This window comes from Podarcis raffonei, chromosome 2 (genome assembly GCF_027172205.1).
Source record: "Podarcis raffonei isolate rPodRaf1 chromosome 2, rPodRaf1.pri, whole genome shotgun sequence".
NCBI classification, from domain to species: domain Eukaryota; kingdom Metazoa; phylum Chordata; class Lepidosauria; order Squamata; family Lacertidae; genus Podarcis; species Podarcis raffonei.
In genome coordinates this window covers 70,813,844-70,828,800 of record NC_070603.1, presented here as the reverse complement: position 1 = coordinate 70,828,800, position 14,957 = coordinate 70,813,844, and the positions used below count along the sequence as shown (strand labels likewise).

The 14,957-nt window shown below is 48.0% G+C and overlaps 2 protein-coding genes across 7 annotated transcripts in view; one reads left to right on the top strand and one right to left on the bottom strand.

Moving 5' to 3' along the window:
• RNF123 (ring finger protein 123) overlaps positions 1–6,867 on the top strand; it is a 91,741-nt gene extending 84,874 nt beyond the window's left edge. For all 6 annotated transcript variants that reach the window (XM_053377350.1, XM_053377346.1, XM_053377347.1 and 3 more), the window contains 3 exons: positions 1,494–1,588; positions 4,720–4,805; positions 5,469–6,867. In XM_053377350.1, the coding sequence (XP_053233325.1) occupies positions 1,494–1,588; positions 4,720–4,805; positions 5,469–5,568 (281 nt within the window). In that variant the 3' untranslated portion in view covers positions 5,569–6,867. The remainder of the gene's footprint in view (positions 1–1,493; positions 1,589–4,719; positions 4,806–5,468) is intronic.
• A 180-nt stretch (positions 6,868–7,047) lies between these two features.
• GMPPB (GDP-mannose pyrophosphorylase B) lies at positions 7,048–14,891 on the bottom strand. The gene is made up of 10 exons (XM_053377361.1): positions 14,766–14,891; positions 14,385–14,519; positions 13,566–13,646; positions 11,580–11,628; positions 11,188–11,330; positions 10,302–10,460; positions 10,030–10,108; positions 9,351–9,478; positions 8,903–9,085; positions 7,048–7,797 (listed from the first exon to the last, which is right to left on the bottom strand). Exons 2-10 carry the CDS (start codon positions 14,511–14,513, stop codon positions 7,666–7,668), a joined length of 1,083 nt encoding a protein of 360 aa, XP_053233336.1. The 5' UTR covers positions 14,514–14,519; positions 14,766–14,891; the 3' UTR covers positions 7,048–7,665.
• Positions 14,892–14,957: the final 66 nt, after the last annotated feature.

Below are 14,957 nucleotides of genomic sequence, written 5' to 3'. Positions count from 1 at the left end.
GAGGCACTGTTAATTGTTTCCCAGAATGGAGCATGCTGAGTCCCCTGCCCCTCCCCTACTGTTGCACCCTCTTGCCTCGCTCTGAATTCCCTTACCCTACAGCAAAGTGCTTGTGTTCCCATCCTATTTCTGGGCTGTGGAGGGAATGTTCCCACCCCACCCATCAGAGAGTGTCTGTCTAAAAGCCTGATTCCAAAAATGCATGTACTTGTGTATCTGCCAGCAGCACCACCTATGCTGATACTGAGCTCGCCCAGCGGCTGATATTCTCTGCCATAGGCAGTCTTTGCAAATATTAGATCCGCTTGTGAAGGTTGCTTCATAGACTCGGGTGTATGGGCATGGCCAAAGTTGCCCTGTTCCTTCTCTGCCAACCATTTTTTCCTGCTCTACCCAGTAAGGGAAACTATGCTAGTTCTCGCAGGCGCTTTGCTGTGTCAAATCCCAGAGGCCTAAGGAAACCAAAGAGGCAGAGGCAGAGGTCAGAGGCAGTAATGCTTCTGAATACCAGTTGCTGGAAACTGCAGGAGGGGGAGGTGCTCTTGTGTTCAGATCTTGTTTGTGGGTTTCTCACATCTGGTAGTTCACCATGGGTGGACTACATGGGCCATCGGCCTGATCCGGCAGAGCTCTTCTTATGAAGGCTTCCCCAGTACAAACACATGCTTATCAGAAATGTGAGGGGTGGAGAGAGAGGCGGAGGGGTGGGTGTGGGTGTGGGTGTGTATGCAGGAGCATGCATACATCAGAAGATCTTTCTCACATATTATAGCCGGAGCCCTTAATGGCACTGACAATAATGTTGCTTAATCTTTGTAGGATCACTCCTATGTTCCCCCTCATGAGTTGCTCAGATAGGAAGCTTTGATTGCCTTGTGACAACTGAAGAGTTTTCACCCCTTTCATGGATGCCTTGCCACTCCGGATGCAATATTTAACCTCCATTTCCTTGGCATCGTCTTGAGGACTTGGTCATCTTTGATCACATGGTCTATGGGGCTCTCAAAGCTTGCATATTTTAAAACATAGACCAGTATTTCTCATCAGCACTCTAAATCTCTGTGTTGTCTAATTGTAGCAAGAGTTGTGGCCACAATATGCCCAGGGAAGCTATACCTGCATAATGCTTTCCATGCATGCTGTCATCTGGTGGCTTTTGAGAACTCTACCCTTGTCCCTGCCCCATAGATCACTACTGCGCAAAGCCGTTTTACTCTGTCCTGTGATAACACTGAGAACAAGGTGCCTCACCTCTTTGTGCCTCACTTGGTTAACAGATCAGCTCATGCTGGGCTCTGCCACCATGTGGCCAAACACCTCCACCACAGCTTCATTTTCATCCCTCCCAACCAGTCATTGGTGGGATGGGGCTGAAAAAAGAAATCCGGGGCAAGGCCCCCCACACCCCCTGCTCTGCATAGTAATGGTAGAGTGCCGCCCCCTCTGCTGCCATTTGTCCTTCCTTTATCATTAATCTCTCTTTTTCTCTGCAGACACTGATTACATCAGCCAGGAAGAGCTGGCCAAGGTGGAGCAAATGCTGGGCCACCTCAGCGAAGAGTCCAAGCAGGCTGCAGCCTCCACCTTGGTAAGCTTCCACCTAATGAACTAAATGTGTGTGGCCACTTGCCCAAGGCACCCTCCATAGTACCACCCCTCGCAGGACCTCAACCGAGGCAAAAGATCAAGCACTGGCCCTTGCTGCATTGCCTGAGGGAAGCGAAGGCACAGTATTCACAGGGTCTTGCAGATACTGACCTTGCTTGGCAACACTGGGTGTCTCTGTTTCTTGGGTACCTGGTTTGGCTTGGACATGTTAAAACCATATGGGGTAAGTGTCCACGTTCCATGGCAAAGGTTGATGCTGACCTCTAATGCTGTAGGGCAGCAATAGCCAAAGTGGTGCCCTCCAGCTGCTGCTGGACTCCAGCTCCCATCATTGCTGACCATTGGGAGCCCAACAATATATTGGCATCACCCTCATAACCACCCCTGCGTTAGGGCTAGTTCTGAGCCATCTGTAAGGACAGTGTGTTTTCCTGTGGAAGCAGGATCTGAGACAGGTAGGTGCGTAGCATACATATGCACAGGTGCTAATGCACACTTACTAAGCTAATAATATCCTCAACTTCATTAAGCAGGGGTGGCTATTCTTTTTTTGGGCTGAGGGTCACATTCATCCTTGGCCCATGCTCTGAGGTTTACATTCCAGTTGTGGGGGTGCCCACCATAACCGCTTTGATGCACACATACATGACACACTCAGGACCCGCGCAGCCCCCCCTTCCCAGCTGATCCATGCTGATCAACAGAGGAAATTGGGTTATTATCCCCTTTCTGCTCATCAAATGATCTGCCTGATGACTAGGAAGGGGGAACATCAAAGGCTCTGAAGCCCACCTACCTCATACCGATTGTATTTAACTATTTTCCCCCTTTTTCTGGCACTGCCAGAATTGGTGGTGGGGAGTCAGACAAAAACTGACTGAGGGGTCAGATCAGGCCCATAAACCAGGGTTTAGCCAGCCCAGTAGTAGTACAACATAGAATGAATATGAGAGTCAAAATTCCTGTGCTATGTGCTCACTTGACAAGGTTGCTGAGTACAGCACTTACTTATGACCACTGAAATATGCTTGTTCTGTGTGTTCTTCACCACCTGTAATCTGCAAACACCCAGCGGCCAAGCAGATATCCCAGTGGGAAGGAGTTCCACCGTCTGAGAGCTCCATTCTCCCTCCACTACCCCCCACCCAACCCAAATCTTTGCCCAAACAATTCCAATTTCTTTTGAAATTCTGAACCTTGGAAGCAGAATAAGCTATTCAAGATGAATTTGCAAAATTGAAGGCACAGAACTGGGTTTCTTTGTTGGAAAAAAAATTGGACTGGATGGGCACAGATGGAGGAGGAGCTTAATCAGCACAGAAGCTACCCAGATGGACTCTGGCTGCTGAAGCAGCCCCCTGTGTGTGTTGCTCTGTCTGGGTGACCTCCAGAGAGAAGCTGTGATCCAGGAAGCAACCTGATCTCTGCCAGGGGTAGGATCTGAATTATTAATGTGGCTGCTCATCTTCCAGCTGCAGTTTGGAGCTGCATAAAGGCTGCTGCAGGAGGACAGGGTGGGGTTGGGGGTGGGAGAGAGAGCTGATGGGATGGGAACACACTGTCCCTGGGTTCAGTAGGAACTCATGCTCTTAGCCTAGGCCAACCCTGGGACAGGAAGCAAACCTTCATTAAGAACCTCAAGCTAAGCTGAACTCTCTGCATTCTTTGCACAGGGAGACGAGTGCAGAGAAGTTGACTAGCCCCGTATATTCTTGACTACTGCTTCCGCTGCTGAGATTATTAGCTCTCCCAAAATTATATTGAAAGATAGCAGGATATGTATAGGTGCACTTAACAGTCTTCTTTACAGGCAGAGCTCATGGTCCGTGTTCCAAGGGGGAGATTCATAAGAGATACAGTGGTGCCTCGCAAGACGAAAAGAATCCGTTCCTCGATTCTTTTCTTCTAGCGGTTTTTTCGTCTTGTGAAGCAACCCCATTGGCGGCTAAGCTGATTAGCGCTATTAGCGATTTAGCGCTATTAGCGGCTTAGCGGCTAAGCTGTTAAAAGGCTATTAACAGCTTAGCCGCTTTGAAAAAGTGGGGGGAAAGCGGGGGGGAAATGGCGAGACTCGCAAGACGTTTTCGTCTTGCGAAGCAAGCCCATAGGGAACTTCGTCTTGCGAAGCGCCTCCGCGACGGAAAACCCTTTCGTCTAGCGGGTTTTCCGTCTTGCGAGGCATTCGTCTTGCGGGGCACCACTGTACATTTATATTGTTACCTTTTCAAAACTTTTTTAAAATCTCACTTTCTCCCCCTAGTGGCAGCAGTCTGCTCACTGGGATTCCCTCACCTCTTGGACAGACAAGGCCCTCCCTTCCATTATGACATCATCCGGGAGAAGGAGTCCCCATAATACCCAAAGGAGTGCAGTCCCTACGGTCATCAGCATTTTTATAGAACTCTCCAGTGAAAGACGTTACATTTAAAAGAAGAGGAAATAAAATTAATAGCTTACTTTTTAAAAACACCCTTCCCCTGATTACATAGCATAGTTGGCAAGGAAACGTGGGCTTCACTCCACAGGCCAGGGCTTCACAGCCCAGTGGCAGTGGGAGAGAGGTTCATCCGCTCATGTTCCTATAACATTTTGCACCAAGAGCAAGACAGACCTATCACACTTCCCCTCTAGACACCCGGGGCCTAATCAGGCCATGAGGAGGAGCAATCAAAGTTAGGACACTGCCCTGTGAAGAACAGGACACAGGAGGCTAGAATTCCTGTTTTCTCCTCATTCCTTGGCCATGGAGGTAGAGGTAGCCCTCCAGTTCAGGTAGCCCTCCCGAGAGAGTAGAGCCCTCATAGCTGATAGTGGAATCTTCCTGGAACCATTTCCCCTCCTACCTCACTGGCAACACTCTTAGAGAGTTGCTGCATGGATCAAAGCAACACAAGTGGTTCTGATCTAAGATTTGCAGCATGGATCTTAAGTAAGCCCTGGCATGAAGCGTACGAAGCCAACCAGCCATTTCAGTTTCAAGCGTCTAGTGCAGAACCTTCATGTTAATGAGCTGCTGTTCTTCTGCCGTGAGACACCTTGCATCGCACCATGATGTGGGCTGGGTGTTGGCAACTGCCAATAAGCTGAGTGGATGTGTTGCTTCTTTTGCAGCCCACCAGTGAGGAGGACCTGTGCCCCATCTGCTACGCGCATCCCATATCTGCCGTATTCAAGCCATGCTCCCACAAGTCCTGCAAGTGAGTAATCCCTTGGGGGATGTGGGCTTTTCTCTACTTTTGCTTTCTGGTTGGATGGAAGGGATCCTAGAAGGTGCTCCAAACCATAACTGGGGATTTAATTAACGAATTTTGCCATTTGAACTCTCTGAAGCTTCCTAGCTGAAATCTCCTTTTCACTTGTTGCCCTAATGGAAAGACACAGCAGCACGATGCTTCTGAATAGCTACTTAGGCCAGCTCTCCCATAGGCAAGGCTGTGATTGCACTGTGCATGCAGATTCAACTGATTTGTGTTTTTTTAAAGCTAGCATTTTAACCTTTTGGGCTGCGAAGTTTGGTTGATAAAGTGTGCCATTTGTATTTAAATCTTAGAAGCCATGGGGAAGGCTGATCAGGATTCAAACTGGTTGGGGGCAGGGGAAGACTTCAGTGTCTCCCATTCCTCTAAGTCATTACCATGGCTTAGCACATGCCCCCAAAACAAATTTGTGTAATTTGTTTTATAGAGAAGCTGTAGAATTTGATTTTAAGAGGAAAGTGGGCGTTATCTTTCATGCACAGGACACTTGCACTCATTTATACCCAGCAAAGGACTTTTAGGTACTAGATACATATTGTTGGGCCAAAGCTCGGCCTCTAGCTGTGAACAAATGTCCAAGGCCTCCTGCTCTTGTCTTTCTAGAGCCTGCATCAACCAGCACCTGATGAACAACAAGGACTGCTTCTTCTGCAAAGCCACCATCACGGGTGTGGATGATTACATGAAGCCAGCCACCTCCTAGTGCCTGGACCCTGCAGGGCAGGGCCGCATGCCCAGGCAGCTTCTCCACAAGATGGACTCTCCTTGCTTCGAGAGCACCTCTGTCAAAGGCGGCTGCTGTTCAGCACAGCTGAGCTCAGTTGTGTGTTTTTTTAATTTATAACACTTCTTGCAGGCCAGGCACTGCCATATGCATCCCCTCGGCCACATCATATCCTTCAACCCCCCTGAATTTAGGTACACTTCCTGTTGCTGTCATTGACTCCAAGCCAGCAGGCACTGGGCTTTTCCCATGGGGCATGTACAAGGGGGCTGAACATGCTCAGGTTTTCTACCTCAGCCTGAATCTGTAGCTCCTTTTCTGCATTTGCCCCAGGAAGCCTGTCTCGTACTGTAGCTGGGACACATCCCCTTTGGTGTGGTGCTTTTCTCGATGGGGTAAAAGCTGATCTCACAGGCAACATCGCTCCTGTGAGCCCAGCTGGCCACTAGCCAAGTGTGTTTTTTGCTGCAGCGCTTAGCAGCTGTTTTGACAAGTGTGTGTGTTGCTCAGAGTTGGTTGAGATATTTACGTGGGCATATCGTGCAGCAGCCTACCCAGCTGTGCCACCTGATATGCTTTGGTGACGGAGGGAGATATTGACAAGCCATTCTCCCACCTGCAATCAGATGCGCTGGTAAGTGAAAGATTGTACCATCTGTCCACTTAAACATTAGACTCTGCTCTTTGTGCATATAGCTCCTTTCCTTTGCAGGTAGGGACTGCTAGATACGCATAGCAAAGACACAAGGCCCAGTTTTTGGTCTGGGGAGCTTAGTGAATGCAACAGCAGGCACACTATGCCATGACTAACAGAAGTGCAGAGATGAAGCCCACAACCAGAGGAATGAGTCTGAATAGACTCCCAAGCTTCTCCAAGAAAAGAAAAACAGATATAGCAGGGGCCAGAGTTCGTCCCATGCATTGTATTCTGGTTGGGAGAAGTACGAGCTAGGTTGAGCTTTATGGGCTACTGCAGGGGTGAACCTGATTGCACTGCTCTCTTCCACCAGCAGAAGGTGCCCATGGCACCAGCCCTTCACTGTGTGACCAGGCTGCCTGTACTATCCAGGAGCAGACAAGGATGGTTGCTGTTTTTTAATTTACTAACTGTGTGTGACTTGTAACCAGAAGTGTCGGGGAGGGCAGCAAGCATTGTGCTTGAAGCAAGGAATTTTAACTTATGTGCATCTATGATTGTCTCTCTCCCCCACCACCCTCCAAAGTGGAAGGGGTGTTAACTTCCATACAATGGAATATTATTAAATTATTATTCCTTAAGGCGGTGAGCTATGTGTATTCTTCTCCCCATTTTATGGAGCACTGTTCTAAAGGCTGGCACAGCAGCAGTACAAGATGGGAATAGCTGCAAGGAAGACAGCAGTAAAAGTGAGCTGCCATACAGAACTGCCATTGGTGTTCCCCAAGAGGAGTTAAAGAAAACATATGACACACCACAGCTCCCATTCTTCATGACAATATAATTTCATTCCCCGTCCCCATTAATTGACAGAGCCCTGTCCAGAGTTCTTGAATAGTAATAGTTAGTGATTATTGGCCATATGGAGGGAAGAGAGAAGGATCAGTCTCTGTAAGGCAGTAGAGTTCCAAAGAAGAGGATTGTATTCTGTCTTCCCTTTGTGCAACATGAGCAGCTCGTGTTATCCTGAAATAAAAGCACAGCATGCTGTTCTTTCTCCTCACCGGGCCTGCCTGGGACTGTTCTCTTGCAGCAGCTGAACTCCTACTGCAGAACCACGCAAGCAAGCATCTTCCTCTTTGCACCTTAGGGTTACTTTCCAGTAGTAGCTCAATGGCCTGTGGCACTGGACAACCCCTGGAGCTGGCCCAGGTCATCGTGCCTTATGCTAAGCAGTGATTCTGAGGAGCACTCCAGCCAGCTTACAAACCTCCTTATCCCACTACACTCCTAGGATTCCAGCAGAAGGTTAGTATTTTCTCAGCATAAAAGTCAACAAGGAGCCCCCGCTCCCAAGGCACAGGGTGGGGATTCCCCTTGTAAGAGGGTAAGACAGGGAGGGCCCTCTCTGCAGGTCCAATACTCAAGGCCCAGGACAGCTACATGATGATGCGTGGCTCTGGTACAGACTCAGCAATGGATTTGTGAGGCAGCACGTTGGCACCATTGAGGTACAGTTCATCGTTCACAATGACATCCTCTCCCAGCACTGACACATTCTCCATCCGTACCTGAGGAAGGGCGTGACATACAGTTAGACAACTCTATGCTGAGCTGAGGGGAAGTAGTACGTTACAAGATAGACTTAGGCTAAGGCAGTTACTTAAGGCTAAGGCATGAGTCTGACCATGAACATGAGTCTGACCAAACTGCGGGAGGCAGTGGAAGACAGGAGTGCCTGGCGTGTTCTGGTCCATGGGGTCACGAAGAGTCGGACACGACTAAACGACTAAACAACAACAAGGCAGTTACTTGCCTGCATGGTACAATCCTATGGCTACTTAGGAGTTAGTTTCTAACAGGTTCTGCCCTTGCTTTTCTGGCTCTGGGCTGCTAATTAAAAGCAGGAGAAGCCAGAATGAGGTGCCATGATAATTATACCTGCAGAGTTTCCCTAAATCTTACTCAAATTGCCACCAAATCTGGTACCAATTCAACTCATAGGGAAAGGACAGCTTGATACCTGGCACAAAGCAACACTGAAAGATATTAAATTGGGACTTTATAGGACAAATTTCCCTGTTACAAAAGCAGCTCTCAAAATAAAAAGGGTATTGAGTTTGAACACACAACCACCACAAAGATACAAGTCCACCATGAGTGAGAGAACAAACATGCAGGCATGTGAAGAAACTACATCACAGTAGCATTTGTGTGGACTGTGCACTCCAGCTCACTCATCAGTAAAAGAACTAGTTAGTCTTGCTAAGATGCAGCTGTGACCAACAGTGCAATTCTTAAGTCCCAGACACTCTGGCTGGGAGAAGTTAGGATATGACCTGATCTCCCCACCCCTGTGGCTCAGGTGGCCTTAAGCTGGTGACTTCACCTGGCTGAAGTAAAGCTCTCCTGGCACAAGCTATCTCAGTGTGCAGGGCAAAAAGAGGGCATGTTAAGGCCAGCAAACAGGCACACTGGGGCCACCGAGAGGCATAAACAAAATTATCCTGCATTCCAACTCTCTCCATTTACTGGTCCTGCCCAAAGAGGTAACATTTCCCCCACAGAAGAGCAGAAAATGTTTACATTCCCTCAACCTACAGCAGTTGAGCTGCAGCTTCACTTTCCCCAGTGTATATCTCTGCCTGATGAGGATTGCTCTGTCACATAACTCACCCACTGGCCTACAGAGGAGCTCCAGCCAACAATGCAGGACTCCAGCCACGAATGAGATCGGATCCGTGACCCCTTCAGCACAGTGCAACGTTTGATCCGAACCCCGTCCTCTATCACCACTCCTGCCCCAATGGTGACATTGGGACCAATACTGCAGTTCGATCCAATCTTGGCAGTTGGGTCCTGAAGTGGAGGGGGGAAATTGTGCATGAAAGTAAATTGGTTTTTCTTGAGCAGCTTCCACAGCTCTGGTCTGGGAAGTAGCTTCCTCCTCCTCAGAGGAAACTAGATGGGAGAGAACAACATTCCTTCACAGCTCTAGTCCACAAGATGGTACATGTAATATCAAGAGCTGCTGTTGCCTTGCTCAATATACTACCAGTTTTAGATCAGCCTTTAATGAAGTGCTGCCCACCCTCGCTCCAAAGAAATACAAGAATAGAATTACCACTAATACGTTCCCCATGAAACCCGGTCCTGAGTGCAGCCTCTCGGGATGTTTCAGCCGTAGATATTGCAGATACATGCACATGCCGGTCAGAAAGTCTTTGGGCTGCCCAATGTCCATCCAGAATCCTGTGATGACAAAGCTGCATTAATAAGACACCTGTCTCCACTGATGGACCTTATACCAGCCTTCCTCCCCGAAGGCAGCATATAGCAAGATGTGCAGTGAAACCGCATTACATTACAGTGGTACCTCGGGTTAAGTACTTAATTTGTTCCGGAGGTCCGTTCTTAACATGAAACTGTTCTTAACCTGAAGCACCACTTTAGCTAATGGGGCCCCTGCTGCTGCCACGCCGCCGGAGCACAATTTCTGTTCTCATCCTGAAGCAATGTTCTTAATCTGAAGCACTATTTCTGGGTTAGCAGAGTCTGTAACCTGAAGCGTATGTAACCTGAGGCACCACTGCATTTCATTCAAACATTGCCCTACAGGACCCTTCAATGTTATGTGGTATCTTCCACATCTTGATCTTATTTTTACTTCTCAACTCCAGTTCCAGGTCCTCAGTGACTTAACATCTAATTGTCTAATATGCCCTCTCCTCAAATCACTGCCTACAACTGTGAGAGCCCCTTAGGATCAAAGTACCATTCCAAATCCTTCCATGTGTCCTTACCCTGCAGTTCCATGGCATAGAGTTGTCCTTGTTCTGCCATCACTGGGAATATCTCCTTCTCAATCGAGGTAGGCCGCAGCTAAGGGAAGGCAAGAGTACTACCAGTTGGCCATTTATGTTGTAAAGACTAGAGATGTACTGTTCCCACGGACATCATCATCCTTAATCTCACTGGCATGAAAGGATGAGGTGCCCAACTAAAACCACAACCCCAAACACCCCAGCCAGTCTGCCCTGTGCAAGATCCCTGTTCCACCCTTCCTGCCTCATACCTCGATCCGCTGTAGCACGCTTGGGTTTAAGATGTACATGCCAGCGTTGATCTTGTTGGAAACAAAAACTTGGGGTTTCTCCACAAAGCGGTGTACGCGCCCTGTATCTGACTCACACACCACGACGCCGTATTTGGAGGGCTCCTCCACTTTGGTCACCTGCAAGGCAAAGTTGGCATCACACCCAGCCATGGTATTTGGAGGGCACAGAAAGAGCTCTATTGAAGTGCCATGCCTAGTTTACTATCCCGATCTCTTATTTTAAAAAGAATCCCATGAGCAAAATAAAGGATAGGACACAGAAGACCTTTACTCCAACCACTTCTGTTTTTGCATTAGAGAAAAATATGGGTGTGCAGTTCATCCCTAAAATAAGAACACACACCCTAATTCTTCTTTGTTTATGAACTAATAAGCGTGCTCCTGTGCATGTAAACAAGGGGAGGCATTTATAACACCCACAGGAGGCGCTTGGTGTTTTTTTAAGTGGGTTGCAGAGGGTTGGATTAGATGTCCCTTGGGATCCTTTCCAACTCTACAATCCTATGATTCTTCTTTGTTCCTGCAACTACAGTTTTTGCCAAGTATTAAGGGTTTGTGGAAGTGATGGAGCTCTTTCCGCCTATGTCTCCAGCTGGCCTGCTAAACTTAGCTTTCTGGCAGCTCTGCAACCAACAGAAACTAGGTGGTCCAAGGATCCACGGGAAATTCCAAGCAGAAGAGCAAGGGGTCTATCTTTTGGCTTCCCAGAGATGTTGGCAGACTACAGTTGTCATTATCCCTGACTATTGCTCATGCTGATGGGAGCTGAATCCAGCAACCTCTGGAGGGCCGCTCCAGCAACAGAGCACTGCAAGCATGGAGTGGGTGCCCCTCAGGTACTTACCACAATGGTGCCCTCTTTTCCATGATGCCTGTGGAAGTGCACCATGTCTTTGAAGGGGAAATCGCAGATCACATCACTGTTGAGCACAAAAAAAGGCTCTGCGTTCTCAGTCAACAGCTCCCGTGCTAGTGCCAGGGGTCCAGCTGTGGAGGAAACCAGAGCCATCAATATTCACCTATTCATGTGCCCTTCAGCAACAACAGCCAGCATGCACTGCTCAACCTGCTTTAGAAAGTTCCATCCTATATAGCTCCTGATTAGAATAAGTAGTACCCAATCCTCCACCTGCATATAGCCAGGACACTCCAGGTTGCCACAAGTTTTGATTCTGATCCCACATTTACTGCCCCTATAACCTCACTTCTCCACAAGAAAGTGGCTGCTTCAGTTACCTGTGCCCAGTGGTTCCTTCTCATGCGACAGGGAAATGTGAATGCCCAGCTAGGAAACAAAGTAGAATTTGGAAAACAGAATTAGAAGATGTGCACCACCAACGGAATATGTGTGCCAGTGACCTGGTTAAATACCCTTCCCTTAGTCATCATATTTTCATAAATCCTCTCTAATAGAACTAGACAACCATATCAATATTATTCAATGATGAATTTATGGTGACCTACAGATTGCAAGCTCCCTGGCTTTGTGGGGGTACTTATTCTAATGAAGCGACAGATGAACAGCATGAATTAAGATGAAATAACTAAACAGGAGGTTAGAATCAGTGGCTTAGATCCTCAGATAAGTTAAATTGAGGAAGTTCACAAAATGAAAGTTTCCTGTTCCCTCCTCCCCCTGAAAACCTCCCTAGAGCAATGTGGGGTGGAGGATGGCTGATAACTGCCCTAAATTTGGCTTGAATCCTAAGGTAACTTCAGAAAGTTCATGGAATGAAGGTTTCATAACTACTACTCCTCCCAAAGTCACCTGCACTTTGTCCCACAATTGGGGACCCCATTCCTTCAGAGAAGCTATTGGAGAAGCACAGGTGGCTGTGGGTGTAGATAGAAAATGGGAAATCTTCCTTCCATGAACTTTCTGAAGCTGTCTTGTCTTAGGATTCAAGCCAATAGGCACAATTGCACCCTTGAAGCCCCAAAATAAAAAGAATGCAGTCAGTGGGTAGAATTCAGTGTTACACTAATTTGATCATTTTGTCAGCGCAAGCATATACGCTTTGCAAACAGCATGATCTCCCATCTCCTCCTCCCCCCGTGCTCTTCAGTGGGTTCTCCCAACCTGCGGGAGCATATTTGGGGAAGGCATGGGGGCACACAGGGCAAAGGGGGGAAGCCCCGTTGCACTTCCACTAGCAAATCAGTTGAATCTGGTCCCAATGTAACAATGGAGAGGGTGCTAAGCTTTTTATGCTGGAATGTCTGAAATAAGATGTGCATTAAAAGTATAGGTTGTATTTGGCGAAGCACAAAGAATACATTCCGTCAGCAGAAAAAAATTCTGCTTGTACTATCTGCTTGTACAATGTCCCCCCCCCAACACTCTCTAAATATGTTCTGAAACCCTCTGGAACAGATCTGAGGACAGCACAGTGCATGGTAGTGGGGTCCAATGCATTAGTACTAATCCTTGAGCTAGTGCATCTATTTTGAATACAACCCTGTCTTCCAATAGTTATAGACAATAGGTCCATCTATTTGAAAATAATAGGTTTCTGGCCAAAGTAATCTGCCAGTGAATCATATCAAATCACAAAAAGAGAGTGCTGCTGTTAGAGTGTACCACTAGCTAGATCTTTACTGAAGGCAAGTTTTCTTGCTTCTAACCAACACTTGTGTAGCTGGTATTGCCAATGAAACTGAATCCATAAACCTTCAGTTACAGGAAGCTATGAAAAGTGGTATGGCACAGTGCCAAGAAAAAGTCACACCCTGCTTTTTACAGTGTAGGAAGTGAGCAGCATTTATGGATATACTTGCACAACATGTGCTTAGTTGGCTTCAGTTAAAATTATAATATATTGTATAGTTGTAATCTAATTAAAGCTCATGAACTGCACTGTTATTAATTTGAGTTTCACATAGCGGCCCTAGCACATACAGGCTATCTAACTCAGCAAAGTCCAAAGCGCACCCCTTTCCTTGCAGTTGCAAAACTCCCCAAGAATAAAGTGAACTATCAAATACCCACCTCATGAACACTGAAAGATAATCACTAGAGTTAGTGATTCACAAGGCTATGCTCTGTGAAAGCAGCATGAGTTTAGGTAATGCTATTGAGCCACTAGCTTTCATAGAACCTCAGCCACATTAAGACAAAATGCTATAGCAAATGAAGAGTTCCAATCAACTCCTGCACATCTACAGGACCCCCAACCATCAGGTTCAGGAAAGCAGCCTAAGAACTATCAACTCAAAACTTACCCTTTGCTCTTGTTCTTTCATCTCCTTTTCCAGCAGTTCTGACATATAACTGACAGCAAGGATCACATGGTTCACACCTGCCTGTCAGAGAAGAGGAATAGTAACTCCAAGACACTCGAACTATGCATGCAACTGAGATGATCAGGTGTCCAGACCCAGGGAGGCAATATCCATCCAACTGGACCAGAGATCATAATTATTTAGAAGATGTAAGGGATGGTTATGCAAAACTGGAACACAGAGAAACATTTCTAATCCTTTCCCCATCAACTCACTGAGCAAAAGGAAGCTAAATCAGCAAACGGGCAGCAGTTAGAATTCACACATTTCACTCCTAAATCTGGAAGAAGACCACCCATCACTTAGGCATTAGTCTGTAATCCATTTGTATGAGCTACTTTCCCCGGCTATAGCACAAGTTATCCAAAATGTACATCCATTCCTATTTATCTGTATGGCAAAGCAAAGAAATTTATCTTCAGTTAGCACAGAGATGGAGAGATGCCTAGAAATGCACAGGAAACGTGGCAGAGGGCACAGCACAAGAAGCCATCCCAGATGTGTGCAGGAGAACTTATAAAGTATCTCCTTAAGACCTTTAAGTCGGGCAGACTTTCCCATGGAATAACTCAACAGCAAAAGCTTCACCTATTGAATTCCAGTCTGCCATGCAGCTCTTAAAAGACACAGCGCCCTTTTCAGGAAAAAGAGGCCCCTGGATCTCTCTTCTCCCCCGCCCCACTGCCCGCTCTTCTAAGCGGACGGCAGCCTCACCTTCACCCACCCACCCAAACACAGAAGGCTGGTGCTCAATCCTACCTTCACCAGAGCCTCCACCTGGTGCAGCAGGATAGGCTTGTTGCAAAATTCCACCAGGGGCTTCGGGATGCTGAGGGTCAGGGGCCGCAGTCGCGTGCCATAGCCCCCCACCAAGATCAGCGCCTTCATCCTTGCCTGAAAGAGGGCGGAGGAAAGGGCGAAGCGTCAGACCCCACGCCGCCCCCAAGGCCTCCACCGGCCCCGCTGCCTGCCAGGTCCCCCTCGATGGTCTCCCAACCTCCCCGCGTCGACGCCCCGCCAAGCAGGACTTGCCGGCGGCCCCTCGAGCTCAGAGCCCGGCCGCCGCCGCCCCTGGAGCCCTCGGTGCCCAGAGGCCCGTAGCCAACGTCACCCCTCCGCACTCGGCTCCGCGTAACTCACCTGACCCGGCCCGGAGGTGCCACTCCGCCTACAGCCGACAAAACCAGCCACCACGACATCTCCGTCAAACTCCCTACCGAACCGATCGACCAATCAGTGCGCCGGACGTGTCCAAGCTTCCTAACCATCCAATGGCGGCCGAGAGCGGTGATGCTTGTCGGCCAATCAGAACGCTAGCTACCGCGTTGCTGC

Coding starts and splice junctions, on each gene's coding strand:
- GMPPB (XM_053377361.1), bottom strand. CDS start 14,513: ATGAAGGCGCTGATCTTGGTGGGGGGCTATGGCACGCGACTGCGGCCC. Junction 11,331..11,579: donor GAAGGAACCACTGGGCACAG/GTAACTGAAGCA, acceptor TTTCCTCCACAG/CTGGACCCCTGGCACTAGCA. Junction 10,461..11,187: donor GAAAAGAGGGCACCATTGTG/GTAAGTACCTGA, acceptor TTTGCCTTGCAG/GTGACCAAAGTGGAGGAGCC.